At 32.0% G+C, this 13,018-nt stretch overlaps 4 protein-coding genes across 5 annotated transcripts; 2 read left to right on the top strand and 2 right to left on the bottom strand.

The window, feature by feature from the left end:
• Positions 1-87: 87 nt before the first annotated feature.
• LOC122404230 (enoyl-CoA delta isomerase 2) lies at positions 88-1,425 on the bottom strand. The gene is made up of 6 exons (XM_043408162.1): positions 1,271-1,425; positions 928-1,091; positions 723-843; positions 543-632; positions 336-476; positions 88-259 (listed from the first exon to the last, which is right to left on the bottom strand). Exons 1-6 carry the CDS (start codon positions 1,370-1,372, stop codon positions 104-106), a joined length of 774 nt encoding a protein of 257 aa, XP_043264097.1. The 5' UTR covers positions 1,373-1,425; the 3' UTR covers positions 88-103.
• Positions 1,426-2,358: 933 nt separating this feature from the next.
• LOC122404241 (acyl-protein thioesterase 2) lies at positions 2,359-5,094 on the bottom strand. The gene is made up of 8 exons (XM_043408173.1): positions 4,981-5,094; positions 4,715-4,791; positions 4,312-4,343; positions 4,177-4,242; positions 4,055-4,102; positions 3,699-3,945; positions 3,466-3,630; positions 2,359-3,176 (listed from the first exon to the last, which is right to left on the bottom strand). Exons 1-8 carry the CDS (start codon positions 4,994-4,996, stop codon positions 3,129-3,131), a joined length of 699 nt encoding a protein of 232 aa, XP_043264108.1. The 5' UTR covers positions 4,997-5,094; the 3' UTR covers positions 2,359-3,128.
• Positions 5,095-5,604: 510 nt separating this feature from the next.
• LOC122399542 (akirin-2) lies at positions 5,605-9,585 on the top strand. The gene is made up of 5 exons (XM_043400295.1): positions 5,605-6,124; positions 6,930-7,129; positions 7,213-7,375; positions 7,446-7,502; positions 7,616-9,585. The coding sequence occupies exons 1-4, from the start codon at positions 5,947-5,949 to the stop codon at positions 7,454-7,456; spliced, it is 552 nt and encodes a 183-aa protein (XP_043256230.1). The 5' UTR covers positions 5,605-5,946; the 3' UTR covers positions 7,457-7,502; positions 7,616-9,585.
• A 677-nt stretch (positions 9,586-10,262) lies between these two features.
• LOC122399528 (arrestin homolog) lies at positions 10,263-12,712 on the top strand. 2 transcript variants are annotated; one of them, XM_043400281.1, is made up of 8 exons: positions 10,263-10,413; positions 10,514-10,635; positions 10,717-11,016; positions 11,096-11,323; positions 11,394-11,582; positions 11,668-11,836; positions 11,959-12,119; positions 12,257-12,712. In XM_043400281.1, exons 1-7 carry the CDS (start codon positions 10,347-10,349, stop codon positions 12,102-12,104), a joined length of 1,221 nt encoding a protein of 406 aa, XP_043256216.1. In that variant the 5' UTR covers positions 10,263-10,346; the 3' UTR covers positions 12,105-12,119; positions 12,257-12,712. The 2 variants fall into 2 exon arrangements, with proteins under 2 accessions (XP_043256216.1, XP_043256210.1); XM_043400275.1 differs by having other exon boundaries at positions 11,959-12,712.
• The last annotated feature ends 306 nt before the right edge of the window (positions 12,713-13,018 follow it).

Below are 13,018 nucleotides of genomic sequence, written 5' to 3'. Positions count from 1 at the left end.
TATAAAATAATGTTTATTATAATATTTTTGATATAAATGCATCTTCATTATTTCTCATTCCTTGACCACCGTTAAATTAATGCGCTGGGAAGTGGAAATAATTTTAAATTTTGCTTTTACGCGACATAATAGTTACAAGTCTCTCTATGAAATCAGAAGACTGCATACATTTTCTCAATTCGACTGATTCTTGTGCATTAGTTTCCAATAAAATTTCCTTGTTCCATCTTTTAACTAAACTTTTAATTGCTAGTATTGACTGGAAAAAAATTTGTTACTTGTTTTAAAATAACTCCATTACTATTTTCTATGGAATAGATGTCTTAGAAACATACACTAGGTGAAAGCATAGTCACTGTTTTTAAATATGTCCAAACATCATCTAAATGTTCATGTTTATATACTTCGCTAACTAAACCATATTGTTTAGCTTCAAGAGCATTCATTTTGTAGCCTAAATATAATATATCACCAGCCTAAAGGGAAATAACTATAAAAATTACAAACTATTTAACAAGCAACAGTAATAAATCATTAAACACCTTAGATTGTCCAAATAGTTTAGGAAATGTATATGTAGAACATCCTTCTGCAACAAGACCTAATCTAGTAAATGGTGTTTGAAAATAAGCCTGTGGTATTAGACAAATAATGAATTACACATTAATTCTACATAAAAAATGATGTAGTTTTATAGTTATATAGCAGTATATAAGAATTACCGTATCTGATGCATATACCATGTCAAACAATGGTAGCATTGTTACTGCAATTCCAATTGCAAGACCATTTACAATGGCTACTAAAAGCTTGGGAAATGTAATTAAATTATCCACAAAATTTCTAAAAAATTCTTCGAAATTAAATTGAAATAAAAGTATAAAGATTGAAATTGAAATATACTAAACAATAGATACGGATACTTGCTTGAAAGTAGTAATTGAACTTTCAGCATCAACATCTTCGTTCATTCCTAGAGAAGAAAAATCATTTCCGCTGCTAAAAATATTACCAACGCCAGTTAAGACTACCATGCGTATATCATCGTTCTGAATAGATTCATGTAAGATCTGTGATAATTGTTTATACATCTGTTGAATAAAACATTACTGTTTTTCCATATGTTTTAAATTGTCAATGCTTTTATATTAACATTTCCTGCTTGTACAGCAAATATATTCACAAATTTGCATTCGAATGATGTTAATATGTCATATTGTTGTGCACCCCAACCTTAAAATTAATAATTACACAATTTATAATTACGTACCGATTCGTTGATAGCATTTTTTTTTTCTAGTCGATTTAATACGATTTTCTGAATACCATTTTCTATGGAACACAAAATATTAGATGAACTTTTAGTTTTCATCGTATAAAATAGTTGTTTATTTAAAGACTTTAATGTACACTGGATGAAAAACAAATCACGTCTCACGTATAAATTTTCTTCGAGAAAAAAAATAAGATAATTTGCTTGTCATTCAAAATTGGTATTACTATTATCAATAATATATTATGCATAGTTATAATATTTAAAGTTCAACAACTCTAATAATGTTCAGAAATTTTTTTAAAATTTTTAATTACTTACATATAATTATTGTTGTATTATGAAGAATATATGGAATATGAATGTTTGGAACTAATAACAAAATTTATTCATATAATAACATGATCTTTTACAATAAATTAAAAATAGGGATAAATAATGGAGGTACAAAATATCCATAATCTTAAATATATTCAATACTACCTTGTGTTTTCCTTTGTTCTCCACAAACCAGTAAACTACTTGATTGAACTTTAATTTTTCAAGTGCATTTTATGCACATCACTTACAATAATACTAGGAATTTACTGTTCTGCGGTAGTAACTTTAGCAAATCACAGCCACTATAACTTTTAGTTGGAAAGATTAAACGAAATATAGAAAGTAATGATTGTACTATGAAAACAGCTGCCAATATAGGAAAGTATATCATATGATTCTAATGTTCGTATAATAACATACTTTTGTACAAAATATCAAAACAAAGAGACATATTCACATAGTAAGCATGACTTGTTTTGTTTTAGCGATACACGTTTGTAAACGCTACAAACGATTATCCGTATGTTGCATTATGTATCTAATATTGCTTTTCAAATGGATACTTGAATTATAAATAACGATAATCGCAATTTAACTTATTTGTAGTAGTACCATTTGAATAAACCTAAAATAAGTACTGTAAGGATAGTGTATTTTTGTACTTATACATGTGTCGATATTATCATATCCGATGTACATATTTCTTTGTGACCAGCATTTGCAAATATGTAATCTACTAAAAATGATTGATTTCAAATTTCTTATTGATTTCAAAACTATATTTTGTAACCACAGATTACATGGCCATATTACTGTCTCCTAGACAACATTTCTACAAAAGTCAGTATTTCATAAATAGTAATGTTTGTACATTGTATAGAACTTATTTAAAATGGAAATATCATAAAGAATGTCTAAATGCTTATAATTATCCTGATGTATAAATTAAGACTTTCAATTATATGTAAACATTTTTCACAAAACAAAAGTAAATTAAGAAAAATTATTATATCTATTTGGAAATGAAAATTTTATTTAGAAATGAATTCAAATAATAATCTTTTTTCTATGTTCACCAAAATATGAAATTAGTCAAATTTTGTTTGCACAAACAATTCGAATGTAATCGAAATTTTATAAAAGATACGCATAAGATAAATTGTTGCCTTCAAATGTTATCTTTTCAGGTATAGTAAAACATTTAGAATTGAAGCGAGAGATACGATTATTAACGTGCATTGTAAAATCAGAAGTTGGAAATATAATAACAACTTTGGTATTTTAAAACAACAAAAATTCGATTAAATAAACGTAAACGACAATAGAATCAAAATAAATATTTACCGCAAATAATAATTCATTACCGGTAGTGTGTCTTTTCCTTTAGGATTTAAACATTTTCATCTACTGCTGTCTTTACTTCTTCGCCAAGCACTAGACTTAAGTAGCAGTAAAGTTGGAAGTAATTAATTTAATAAAGAACAATAAGGTAATAAGGTTAACGCTTAAAATATTAATATATTTTATAGAATTATTACGGCTTCAAAACTTTTTCGATGAATTTCTTCATGTCGTGCATTTCCTGTGAAAGTAATGATCATTGTTAAACATTTATAAAAAACATTGTTGTTTGTTTTTTATATTTTAGTTCGATTATCAATTTCTAGAAACACTGCAATAATTATAAAGCAGGCAAATTCATTGATTATGTTCATAAATCAAACTTAGCAATTTCAATTTTAACTATCATTCTTCCTGCCCAAATACATTATGCATTATTTTAATTGAGAAAATACATAATGCAGATAAGGGCGCCATCTGGTTGTTTGTGAGTAGCAAACCTATTAAAAGTAGACATATACTATTCTTACCTCATCGCAAGATGCATGCATCATTTCTGGATATGTTTTAAATTCTACTTGTGTCATGAATTGCTTGAGATGGGATGCAGTCATTTGGCCCCACTTGTATGGTACAACTGGATCATAGTCGCCATGACATTGTAGCAACGGAGTATTTCTATTTCCTATTGCTTCCTAAGAAACATGTAATATTGTAAACATTATAATAGTATAATGTAATATGTTTCTCACTGAGTACGTACAGCAGGAAATTTTTGGTACAAAGGAAGCCAACACGATAAAGCTATAACACCAGCTAAAGGTTCTGGGAATGTAAGAGCACTATATATAGCAAGGGCACCACCCTGACTAAAACCACCAAGGACAATGCGTTTTGTAGGTATTCCTGCTGCTACTTCTTCTGCAATTAAAGTGTGCACCATTTGTGCAGCTTTGCGTATACCCTCCTCATCTTCAACTCCACTTGGATTCAATGTTCGTAAGTCAAACCTACATTTTATTAATGCGTAAATCTGTATTCAATGTTTCTATTTGTACTTCAGTATTAGTGAACAAAATATCTCAATGTATTGTATACAGTTATTTGTGGCTCACTCACCAAGAAGGCATTCTAAATCCTGCATTTATAGACACTGGCATTGTTGGTCTGAAATAATAAACCATTATGTATTTACTCTTCTTATTCTGTTCATTTTTTTTTTTTATTAAAGGTATACGTACGCTGTAGGACAAATAACTTTAATATGAGGTAATCGTACTGCATTCATTGAACTAGCCCATCCATGTCTACAAAAATAAAGGGTCCATATTATAAAAGCATACGACTATTGTATTATATAATACATTACATCTTACCCTGTATCTCCCAATCCATGAAGAAATATAAGCTATAACATAAAGTATGATAAAATTATATTATACAATATTAATAAAATTATCTAAATACATGATATTATTTACCTTTATCTCTTCAAATCTTTTCACGCGTATGCTCAATAAAAGCGTTAAATAAGTGAAGTATTCGTTGCTTTAAAAAGTCACTTCTAGTATCAAGACCTTTGAACTTTAGAAGACAATAGACAAGTTAACTACAGAATAGAAAATAGAAATCAAAAAAAAAATGTGGCACGTGACGTACAACGTTTACATGATAATGTTGTATCAGGAATAATCAACTTATGGTTAATTAAGAATGACTTTCAGTTATGTATAACCAAAAAGAAAGTATAACGAGAAAAAAATCTTATTTTCCGCTTACTGTGGCTGTATGTCTGGCTGTTGCTGCTATCACCACAGGGCTCACCGATGTCATTATTTGTCGCGATTTTGGACGGGCTACGAGATAAAGAATAAACTGTATAACAATTCGGTAAAAATTGTGAATATAGAATGGCGGAGAAATCTCCTTGTCGTCACTTAAAATCCCCCAAAGTGAACAGATGGGGGATAGATCAAGATAGACGGAAGTTATGCGCATGCTTTACGAGATCATTTTCAAACGAAAATCAAAGATTTTACACAAACCTATGGAACAGCCCATCGTCAATATGTGTTAATTGCAAAATGTTTCGTCACCATGAAAAATTCATGACAGTATTCAGAATAGCAAAACTTATTACGACGAACTAATCAACCGTCTGACTAAGAATGTGATAAATAAATTTCAGATTTGATATTTATGTAATGACGTCCATCAGGGAATAGATATTTCTAGAAAATGATGTTATTTTGAATTCAAACGTCTTTCCATTATGTAAATATTTACCCTAACGAAGCTTTTAGAACTTTGAGAAGGTTCGGGTCGTGTATAAACGACAATATACCAATAATTTCGAAATCTTGTACATTTCTCAAATCAACTAAACGGTCCTGTGAATTTTGTGTTTAAACGACCAAGCATTTTCATGCGGGAAGATCGATCGTTTTCGAAACGTTAATCAATTTTGTTTAATCCATGAGTGTTTGAAGTGTTCAACGGTACAGACAAAAAAAAAAATAACTCTGAAACGTACATTTTCAAAGATACGCGAACATCCAAATTTTCATATTTCAATTAAAGAAAGTCGCAGGAAGGATATGCACGGAGCGCCATCATGGAACATATTGACCAATCAGAGGCGAGAAGACTCGTTCAGTCGAGTCTGCGACGTATACATTTCGGAATGCAAGCAGTAGCCCAGTGAAAAGATGGTGCTCTGAATGGTCGAGACATTCGTTCCGTGGTCGTTCCTAGCTGATGAACCGTGGTTGCCAGCCATATTGTTTTACCGCAGTGTTTGTTTTGGTGCAGCCTGGTCGAGGTACGAAGAAATCCGCGGAGATCGGCACGTAGGAAGTCAGAACAGCTAGAGTGCGTTTAAAGGAACTATTCAGACGGTGCGCGTATACGGTGGTTTTGCTGTATTTTTCGGCATAATCATCGTTACTCGCGGGTTAAGCCCATAATTATCTGTGGGTGTCAGTCGTGAACCAGGACGGCGAACGGTAGAAATGGCCTGCGCCACTCTAAAGAGATCTTTGGAGTTCGACCCGGTGCATAGTCATGGACGTCCTAGTAAACGACGAAGATGCGTACCAATGTGTGTTTCTCCCGGTACATCGACGCAAGCCAATTCCAGGCCACAGAATCCCTCGCCTTTCGGCGAAGTAACCCACAAACTGACGCCTGGTAATTAAGTATAAGCTACGGCCATTTTTCTTTTTATTGTTTCTTTATTTTTCCCCTCCGTTTCTTTCTATTTCCTCGCCACAATGTGACAGAGAGAAGGGGTGGTTAGGAGGCCGTTCCAGCGATTTAAAACTTGATTTCGCGACGTTTAAAAAGGGGGCGGGGAAGGGGTAGGGCGTTTTGGAGGGGGAGACGCGTAAATCATATGGTAATGTAGTAACGGACATCGAGAAATCAACCACCCTTTTCATATTTATACCCGGTTTTATACATTATTTTTAACTTTATTTCAGTTTTTAGAAATCCTTTGTGAGATATTATTTATTTTCTATTGTGTCCGTTATAAATTTCAAATGAATTGCAATTTGTTTACAAGAATATTTAAGTTCTATGGAATATAAATTAAAAAGATAGACTGCTGCACAAATCTCCATTATTTTTATTACTGTTCTCAATATTTCCTCAAACTTACATTATCGAAAATGAATATATTTAATTGTTCTACAATGTATTTAATCTTTGATTTTTTTTATGATATGTTATAAGTAGTACAATTCGTTTGTTGTAAGTGTTTTAAATGAGCATTGCAAGTTCAATATCATTAATTGCCATACCACTGATCTAAGTGGGTCAAACATACTTCAATAAGTACGACAGGTATTAATATTAACCTTAAATGTTATATCAATAAAATAATAAATTCATTGGATTTATTAAACAAGATTCTTTGAAAGGTCAATATAAAAAATATAATCTTCTAAAGAGGCACAATGTTTTAAGTGCAAATAATGTTTCTTATGTATAGAAAAAATGGTTGCCAATATAAGAGAAGAAATTCGGAGACTGCATCGACGCAAACAATTGCATTTTAGTCCTCAAAACAATAGTGGTGATTCTTCAGACATGGAAAGTCCTGCTAGTCCTTCGAGCCCCTCAGCATGTGGTTCAAATTCATGTAGTTATAATCCTAGTGGAAAGGAAAAACCATTATTCACATTCAAACAGGTACAAAGATATATTTATTATTCAGAACATGATTTACATTAATAGTAACATTAGATTTGATCGAATAATTCATTATTTCAAAGGTCGGTTTAATTTGCGAGCGGATGCTCAAAGAACAGGAATCACAAATTCGAGAAGAGTACGATCAGATTTTGAACATGAAGTTGTCAGAGCAGTATGATGCTTTTGTGAAGTTTACGTACGATCAAATACAGAAACGATTCGAGACAGCTGCAGCACCGAGTTGTAAGTAATTTTTGCAGGTCATACACAACAAAGTGTCACTTACTGTTTCTAAATGTATTTCTACTTCTAGATCTATCCTAAAACAAGATTCTTATTTATAAGGACATGTTTCTGTGAAGAATATTAGGTGAGATATAGATACTAACTTTCCTAATTTCAACCGTTCGGACCAAGTGTTTAATTCCTTTCATGAATATAGTAAGATTTTCTATCGGTGTTTTCGTTTTTCTATCGTTATAGATTTCTACTGTGTGAGACAAATTTTGCTTGAAGTTTAAGTCGAGGTATGCAGCACCGCCTCGCTCAAGAAAACGTCTTTAAGAAAATTCATACTATGATTTACTTTAAAAAAAAAGAAAGCAAAAAAAAAACATAAAAAGTAAACGTGTCTGGTAAAAAATGAAAAAAAATTAGTAATGTAAGTTTAGTAGAGATCTCGTTGTTTATACTTTCGGGTGTAAACAGTGTTCTCATGGAAGGAGTATACCAATATTTCGCGAGTATGCAGTTAACTTCGTCAGAAGGTCGAGTAATACACTGATATTTAATACCGATACTGTATCAGTGTATCACTTGACCTCTTAATAAAACTAGTTCCAATACTACGCAAAGCGACGGGATACTTTTCTCGCAAAGAACGTAGCTTTACACCTAAAAGCCTCAACAGTGAGATCTGTACAACACCGGGCCGTGAAAGCCACAAATCTCTAGTAAGTTTAGTAGGTTTGCAGCGACAACAATGATACTACGAAAATCTACAGTGTATACTATTGAATTTACATGAACTAACAATATTTGTACTGGCTGATGTTAGAAATGCGCTGGTATCAGGGAACTGTACTAAGATTCTAGTTATGTACAGATATTAATACATGTAGAAGTTAAAATACAGTGCATAACTATGCTTAAAGTCAGGAGCCACAAAACTTGTTTGGCTCGCACAGGGCTTTGTAAACGTCACGTAATCGATTTAAATTAGTTAAATGTTCAGTTCTTGCACGTTATAACGGAGAACGTTACGAACTATAAAGTAAGAATGCGAATAACTTTTTTGTCGATTTGATGGTACATATTGTATTAGATATTGCTCAATTATATGCAATAACAAATACTCTTGTAATTTACACATGCAAAAATGTGCAAGTGAAATCTTTGGTGAGAAATACTGTGCATACAAAGAGAGATTATAAAACCCATATACCAGGGAAAGTTGTTTCCATGGAGTTTTAATTATATCTTAATTCTAGAAAGTTGAAAATGTATGTATTTAGACAAATTTATTTTTACTGTCGTGATATGAAATGTTTGTTTTATTTTATGTATGATTTATTGCATGTATAAATTACCATTGTGAGCAACATTCCCCAAAATGGATGTGTTCGAACTTAGGTAACACGCATTAACTCACAGAATTAAAATACATAAAATTCTTTAAATAGATGCAAAAATTTGGTCGTTTTATAGAGATTAAACAATTGGTTCTGATTATTTTAAAGTGCATCATTTATGTGTTATGAAAACTTACATTCATTTGGACTTGCCTATTTGTTAGAAAATTTTTTGTTAGTAAAACATCTAATTTAAAATACAAACACGAGGATTTGTAAAGAGGTCAAAGTAACATAGTCTATAGCATTGTACGAACGTATTGTCAGAAACGAGTATTTGAAATAAAGATTTCATAAAATTTGGCAAATATTTCTGTTCCCTGGTAGCAACGACTTTCTGTAGCATAATAAAACAGTGAATAATGAATATATTATACCTATACTTTAACTGTGCCTATTATTAGACATATTTATCGCGATAATTCTAGTATATATTACTTACTGATATCGATCGTAAAATTTTTAGTTTATAATCATTCGTTTTTATATCGTATCTCGTTTTCTTGCGCTGATTTTGGCTTTTTCATCCTTCTTTTTTTTATACGCAAAAAAAAAAAAAAAGAGTTCAAATAATAAACTATGATTAATGTGAATGTGGTTTTCTTGGTTGCTGCATGCGATTTTTGTTGTTGTTGTGGCATGAAATTTATTCATATCAAAAAAGCATCGAGCACCAAGAAACATTTATCTGAAGGAGTCAGTACATTACAAATTTGTGTTATTACTATTTAAGAAGTATATATCGAAAGAACAATTGTTTCTCCATCTGTGAAATTACATTCTGAAGAGGGGCATTAACAATTGCCTTATTCATTCACAAAAGGTGTCTTTCAGTTACCAGAACGATTTGGGAACACAATACTAAATAGTGTTCGCACAATAGTGTGTACATAATATACCAAGTGTTTATGGACTGCTAAATGTGAAAAGAGAAAGGAATACAAGTCGTTTTATTTACTAATAATAAGTAATACCTACTTGAGAAACAATAGATATTGATTACCGTTAAGAAAAATTTGCGAAAAGATACACCGAAGTGATTCCTCGATCATTCAGGGGATTTAATTTCAATTAAAATACCTCCATATTATATTATGTAAGCACTTATTATCGAAATAAATACAAGTCCAAGACTGATCACGTATATTTCTTTATTTTAGCCTCTGAACGTGTAATTGCACATGCGTGTAAACAAAATACTTCTATTTAGAAATTTAAGCAATTCGAATATTCTGTAATCTTAATACTTGTTTTATGTATATTTACAATGTATTATTCCATGCACTAAACGAAACGATAAACAAACTATTGCACTACTTTTTAAATTTCATCACCTTCCTGGTTGGATATGCATGAGCTACTGAGTTAGTTCTCTGCAGTGCACGCAACAAAATTCATTACATGTGTGTTCTAATCTTATTAACCAACTTGTGTAATAAAATAATGCAATTAGTAATATGGCTTCGAGTAAAGAAGCCCCTCCGAGACTATATGAGGTTCCCTGTTCATGCTGGGAGACTGTCACTTCTGGGCGGGAAACAAACTTCGGCTAATTCATTTGATTCGATAAAAAAAAGTGCCAAATGTTTCCTCTCTTGCTTTTGGCTTACGTTGTAGCCATCAAAGTATTCAAAAAAACTACTCCAAATGGTAAGTGATAGAAAGCTGATGCTTAAGGTATCACAATACTCTATAGTATACAACTATTTTAAAATCAATCGTAATAAAAATGTTTCTATATTAATTACAGGAAAGCTTACAGTTTACCTTGGAAAACGGGACTTCATAGACCACTTAGATAGCGTAGATCCCATTGATGGCATCGTTGTTGTTGAAAATGATTATCTTCAGGGGCGAAAAGTTTACGGACAGGTAAAAAGAAACATCTGTCTTATTTATAGCCAGTATTTAAAAACGTTGATGCAGTAGATAATTAATTGATACATTGTGAAGGTGACGACAGTATTCCGCTATGGCCGCGAGGAGGACGAGGTCATGGGTGTCAAATTCAGCAAAGAACTTGTCTTATGTCGCGAGCAAATAGTGCCGATAAAGAAGGAGAAGCAAGATATGACACCCGTTCAAGAACGACTTTTGAAACGACTTGGAGCTACCGCCTATCCTTTCTTGTTCCAATTTCCACAGAACTCTCCCAGCTCAGTCACACTACAACCTGGCGATGACGATCAAGGGAAACCACTGGGTGTTGAGTACACTGTTAGAATATATGTGGGGGAACACGAAGAAGACAGGGTAATATGTTAATTTAAATTATACGTTTATTTAGTAGAATAAAAAAAACATATGGAAATGAACTTCAATTTCTATGCAGGGACATAAAAGATCATCTGTTGCATTAGCGATCAAAAAGCTACAATACGCTCCGCCCACGAGAGGACGTAAACTACCTAGCTCACTGGTTTCCAAGGGATTCACTTTCTCTCAGGGTAAATTGAACCTTGAAGTTACACTTGACAGGGAGATCTACTACCATGGCGAAAAAGTAGCTGCAAACGTTATAGTTACCAACAATTCTCGAAAAGCAGTGAAAAATATCAAGGTACTTAAACTGTGTTTAGCAACCTTAGAACGATATGTTAGATCAAATACTAATATTTTACATTTTACAGCTGTTTGTGGTGCAGCATTGCGAGGTAACGATGGTTAATACTCAATTCTCTCGAAACGTGGCCAGCTTAGAAACGCGCGAAGGATGCCCGATTACACCTGGCGCATCTTTTACAAAGCAGTTCTATCTTGTTCCACTGGCTAGTAGCAATAAAGATCGACGTGGTATTGCTCTCGATGGACATCTAAAAGTATAGAAAAAGTAACTTCGTTAAAAACAAATTCATTTTAATTGATTCTGTTTTTATGAAATCTTTTTGTGTATTTGATACACAGGACGATGACGTGAATCTCGCATCTTCGACTATGGTTGCCGACGGTAAAGCACCTAACGAGGCTATGGGTATTGTTATCTCGTATTCTCTGCGAGTGAAATTGAATTGTGGTACCTTGGGCGGTGAACTAGTTACAGATGTTCCGCTTAAATTAATGCATCCAGCTCCAGGTAGGCAAACTTAAATAATGGAAATAGTATAAGAATTCGCTTCTATATTTATATTATAACGCCAGCTCAGACCTCTCAGAGTCTTACACCAGCAAGTGTGTACATTTTACTTTTTATTGTAGGAGTTGCAGAAAAAGAAAAAGCTACTTTGAAGAAGAACAAAAGCGTCGACAGGACACGCTATGAGAATTCTTGTTATTCTAATGACGATGACGATAATATCGTGTTCGAAGACTTCGCTCGTCTGCGTTTGAACGAGCCAGAATAAATCTTTTTCAATAAGGCAAATATTTACTTCAAAATAATCTTAGATTAATCATACTTTATAATACATTTAACTCAGAACTTGGTAGAATAATATTAAATTAGTAGAATATAATAAAAAAAACAATGTATATATGTAGAATGCGTCGTTTCTAGGATTCTTTTGATGTAAATTATGCTGAAAAATTAAAGGGAGAATAAAAAGGTATAGAAGGTAATGGGTTACAATATCACTATATGTACGCAGTGACCTATGGAAGTAAATAAATATTAATATAAGAAGAGAAATGTAACAAAAAAAAATACAAAAAAAAGCGAAAAGTATCATACAAAAATGTATATCGCTTTAGAATTTCTATCCGATAGTGGTGGTCGGTTAGAAATTCACATGAAGGCGAACAAAAAAAAAAATGATTCCAAGTAAGCTTTATAAATAATTTATATTCGGCTATGTTTAAAACTTTCCCGCCTTACCAGAAGTGACATGTATGCTATTAATTTTGATTTATTATGATTATAACGTGTCTGTAAATGTTAATTTATTACAAACCGATGGCATTGTTGAGTTATAATCTGTATGTTAGAAGAAAAATAAAAACATTGCAAAATACGGACGTCTGTGTTGCAAAGCATTCCTTGGAAACATTGAAATATAGGACCATCACAAAAGTATTTGAATGATGAAAAATATTCGATATAAACATTTATTTAAAATGGCGAAGTATAAACACTAAATGTTACTGCTTAATAAAAATATTTATTTTAAAGTTAATATATTTTCAATATTTTTAAACGCTTAAACGTATCGTTCGGGAGCATTTAAATACTTTCGCGAGCCTCTGTATTCGATTAATCGAATCAAATGAAACTCGATCTTTTACCAAACCCAGAAAATTATTTATTTTATGACTATACAAA

Source organism: Colletes gigas, unplaced genomic scaffold (genome assembly GCF_013123115.1).
Source record: "Colletes gigas isolate AHSC1104 unplaced genomic scaffold, ASM1312311v1 Colletes_gigas_Sc00002, whole genome shotgun sequence".
Taxonomy (NCBI): Eukaryota; Metazoa; Arthropoda; class Insecta; order Hymenoptera; family Colletidae; genus Colletes; species Colletes gigas.
This window is presented reverse-complemented; position numbering and strand designations above follow the sequence as displayed.

Bases quoted from the DNA above. Each gene is read 5' to 3' on its own strand.
- LOC122399542 (XM_043400295.1), top strand. From the start codon at position 5,947: ATGGCCTGCGCCACTCTAAAGAGATCTTTGGAGTTCGACCCGGTGCAT. The intron at 6,125-6,929 runs GTAATTAAGTAT...TCTTATGTATAG, and splicing joins AACCCACAAACTGACGCCTG to AAAAAATGGTTGCCAATATA. The intron at 7,130-7,212 runs GTACAAAGATAT...ATTATTTCAAAG, and splicing joins CATTATTCACATTCAAACAG to GTCGGTTTAATTTGCGAGCG.
- LOC122404241 (XM_043408173.1), bottom strand. The intron at 3,631-3,698 runs GTACGTACTCAG...CATGTTTCTTAG, and splicing joins TGTACCAAAAATTTCCTGCT to GAAGCAATAGGAAATAGAAA. The intron at 3,177-3,465 runs GTAAGAATAGTA...TTACTTTCACAG, and splicing joins TGCATGCATCTTGCGATGAG to GAAATGCACGACATGAAGAA.
- LOC122404230 (XM_043408162.1), bottom strand. From the start codon at position 1,372: ATGAAAACTAAAAGTTCATCTAATATTTTGTGTTCCATAGAAAATGGT. The intron at 1,092-1,270 runs GTACGTAATTAT...TTTATTCAACAG, and splicing joins AAAATGCTATCAACGAATCG to ATGTATAAACAATTATCACA. The intron at 260-335 runs GTATGTTTCTAA...ATTTTTTTCCAG, and splicing joins TGACTATGCTTTCACCTAGT to TCAATACTAGCAATTAAAAG.
- LOC122399528 (XM_043400281.1), top strand. From the start codon at position 10,347: ATGTTTCCTCTCTTGCTTTTGGCTTACGTTGTAGCCATCAAAGTATTC. The intron at 10,414-10,513 runs GTAAGTGATAGA...TATTAATTACAG, and splicing joins CAAAAAAACTACTCCAAATG to GAAAGCTTACAGTTTACCTT. The intron at 10,636-10,716 runs GTAAAAAGAAAC...TACATTGTGAAG, and splicing joins GGCGAAAAGTTTACGGACAG to GTGACGACAGTATTCCGCTA.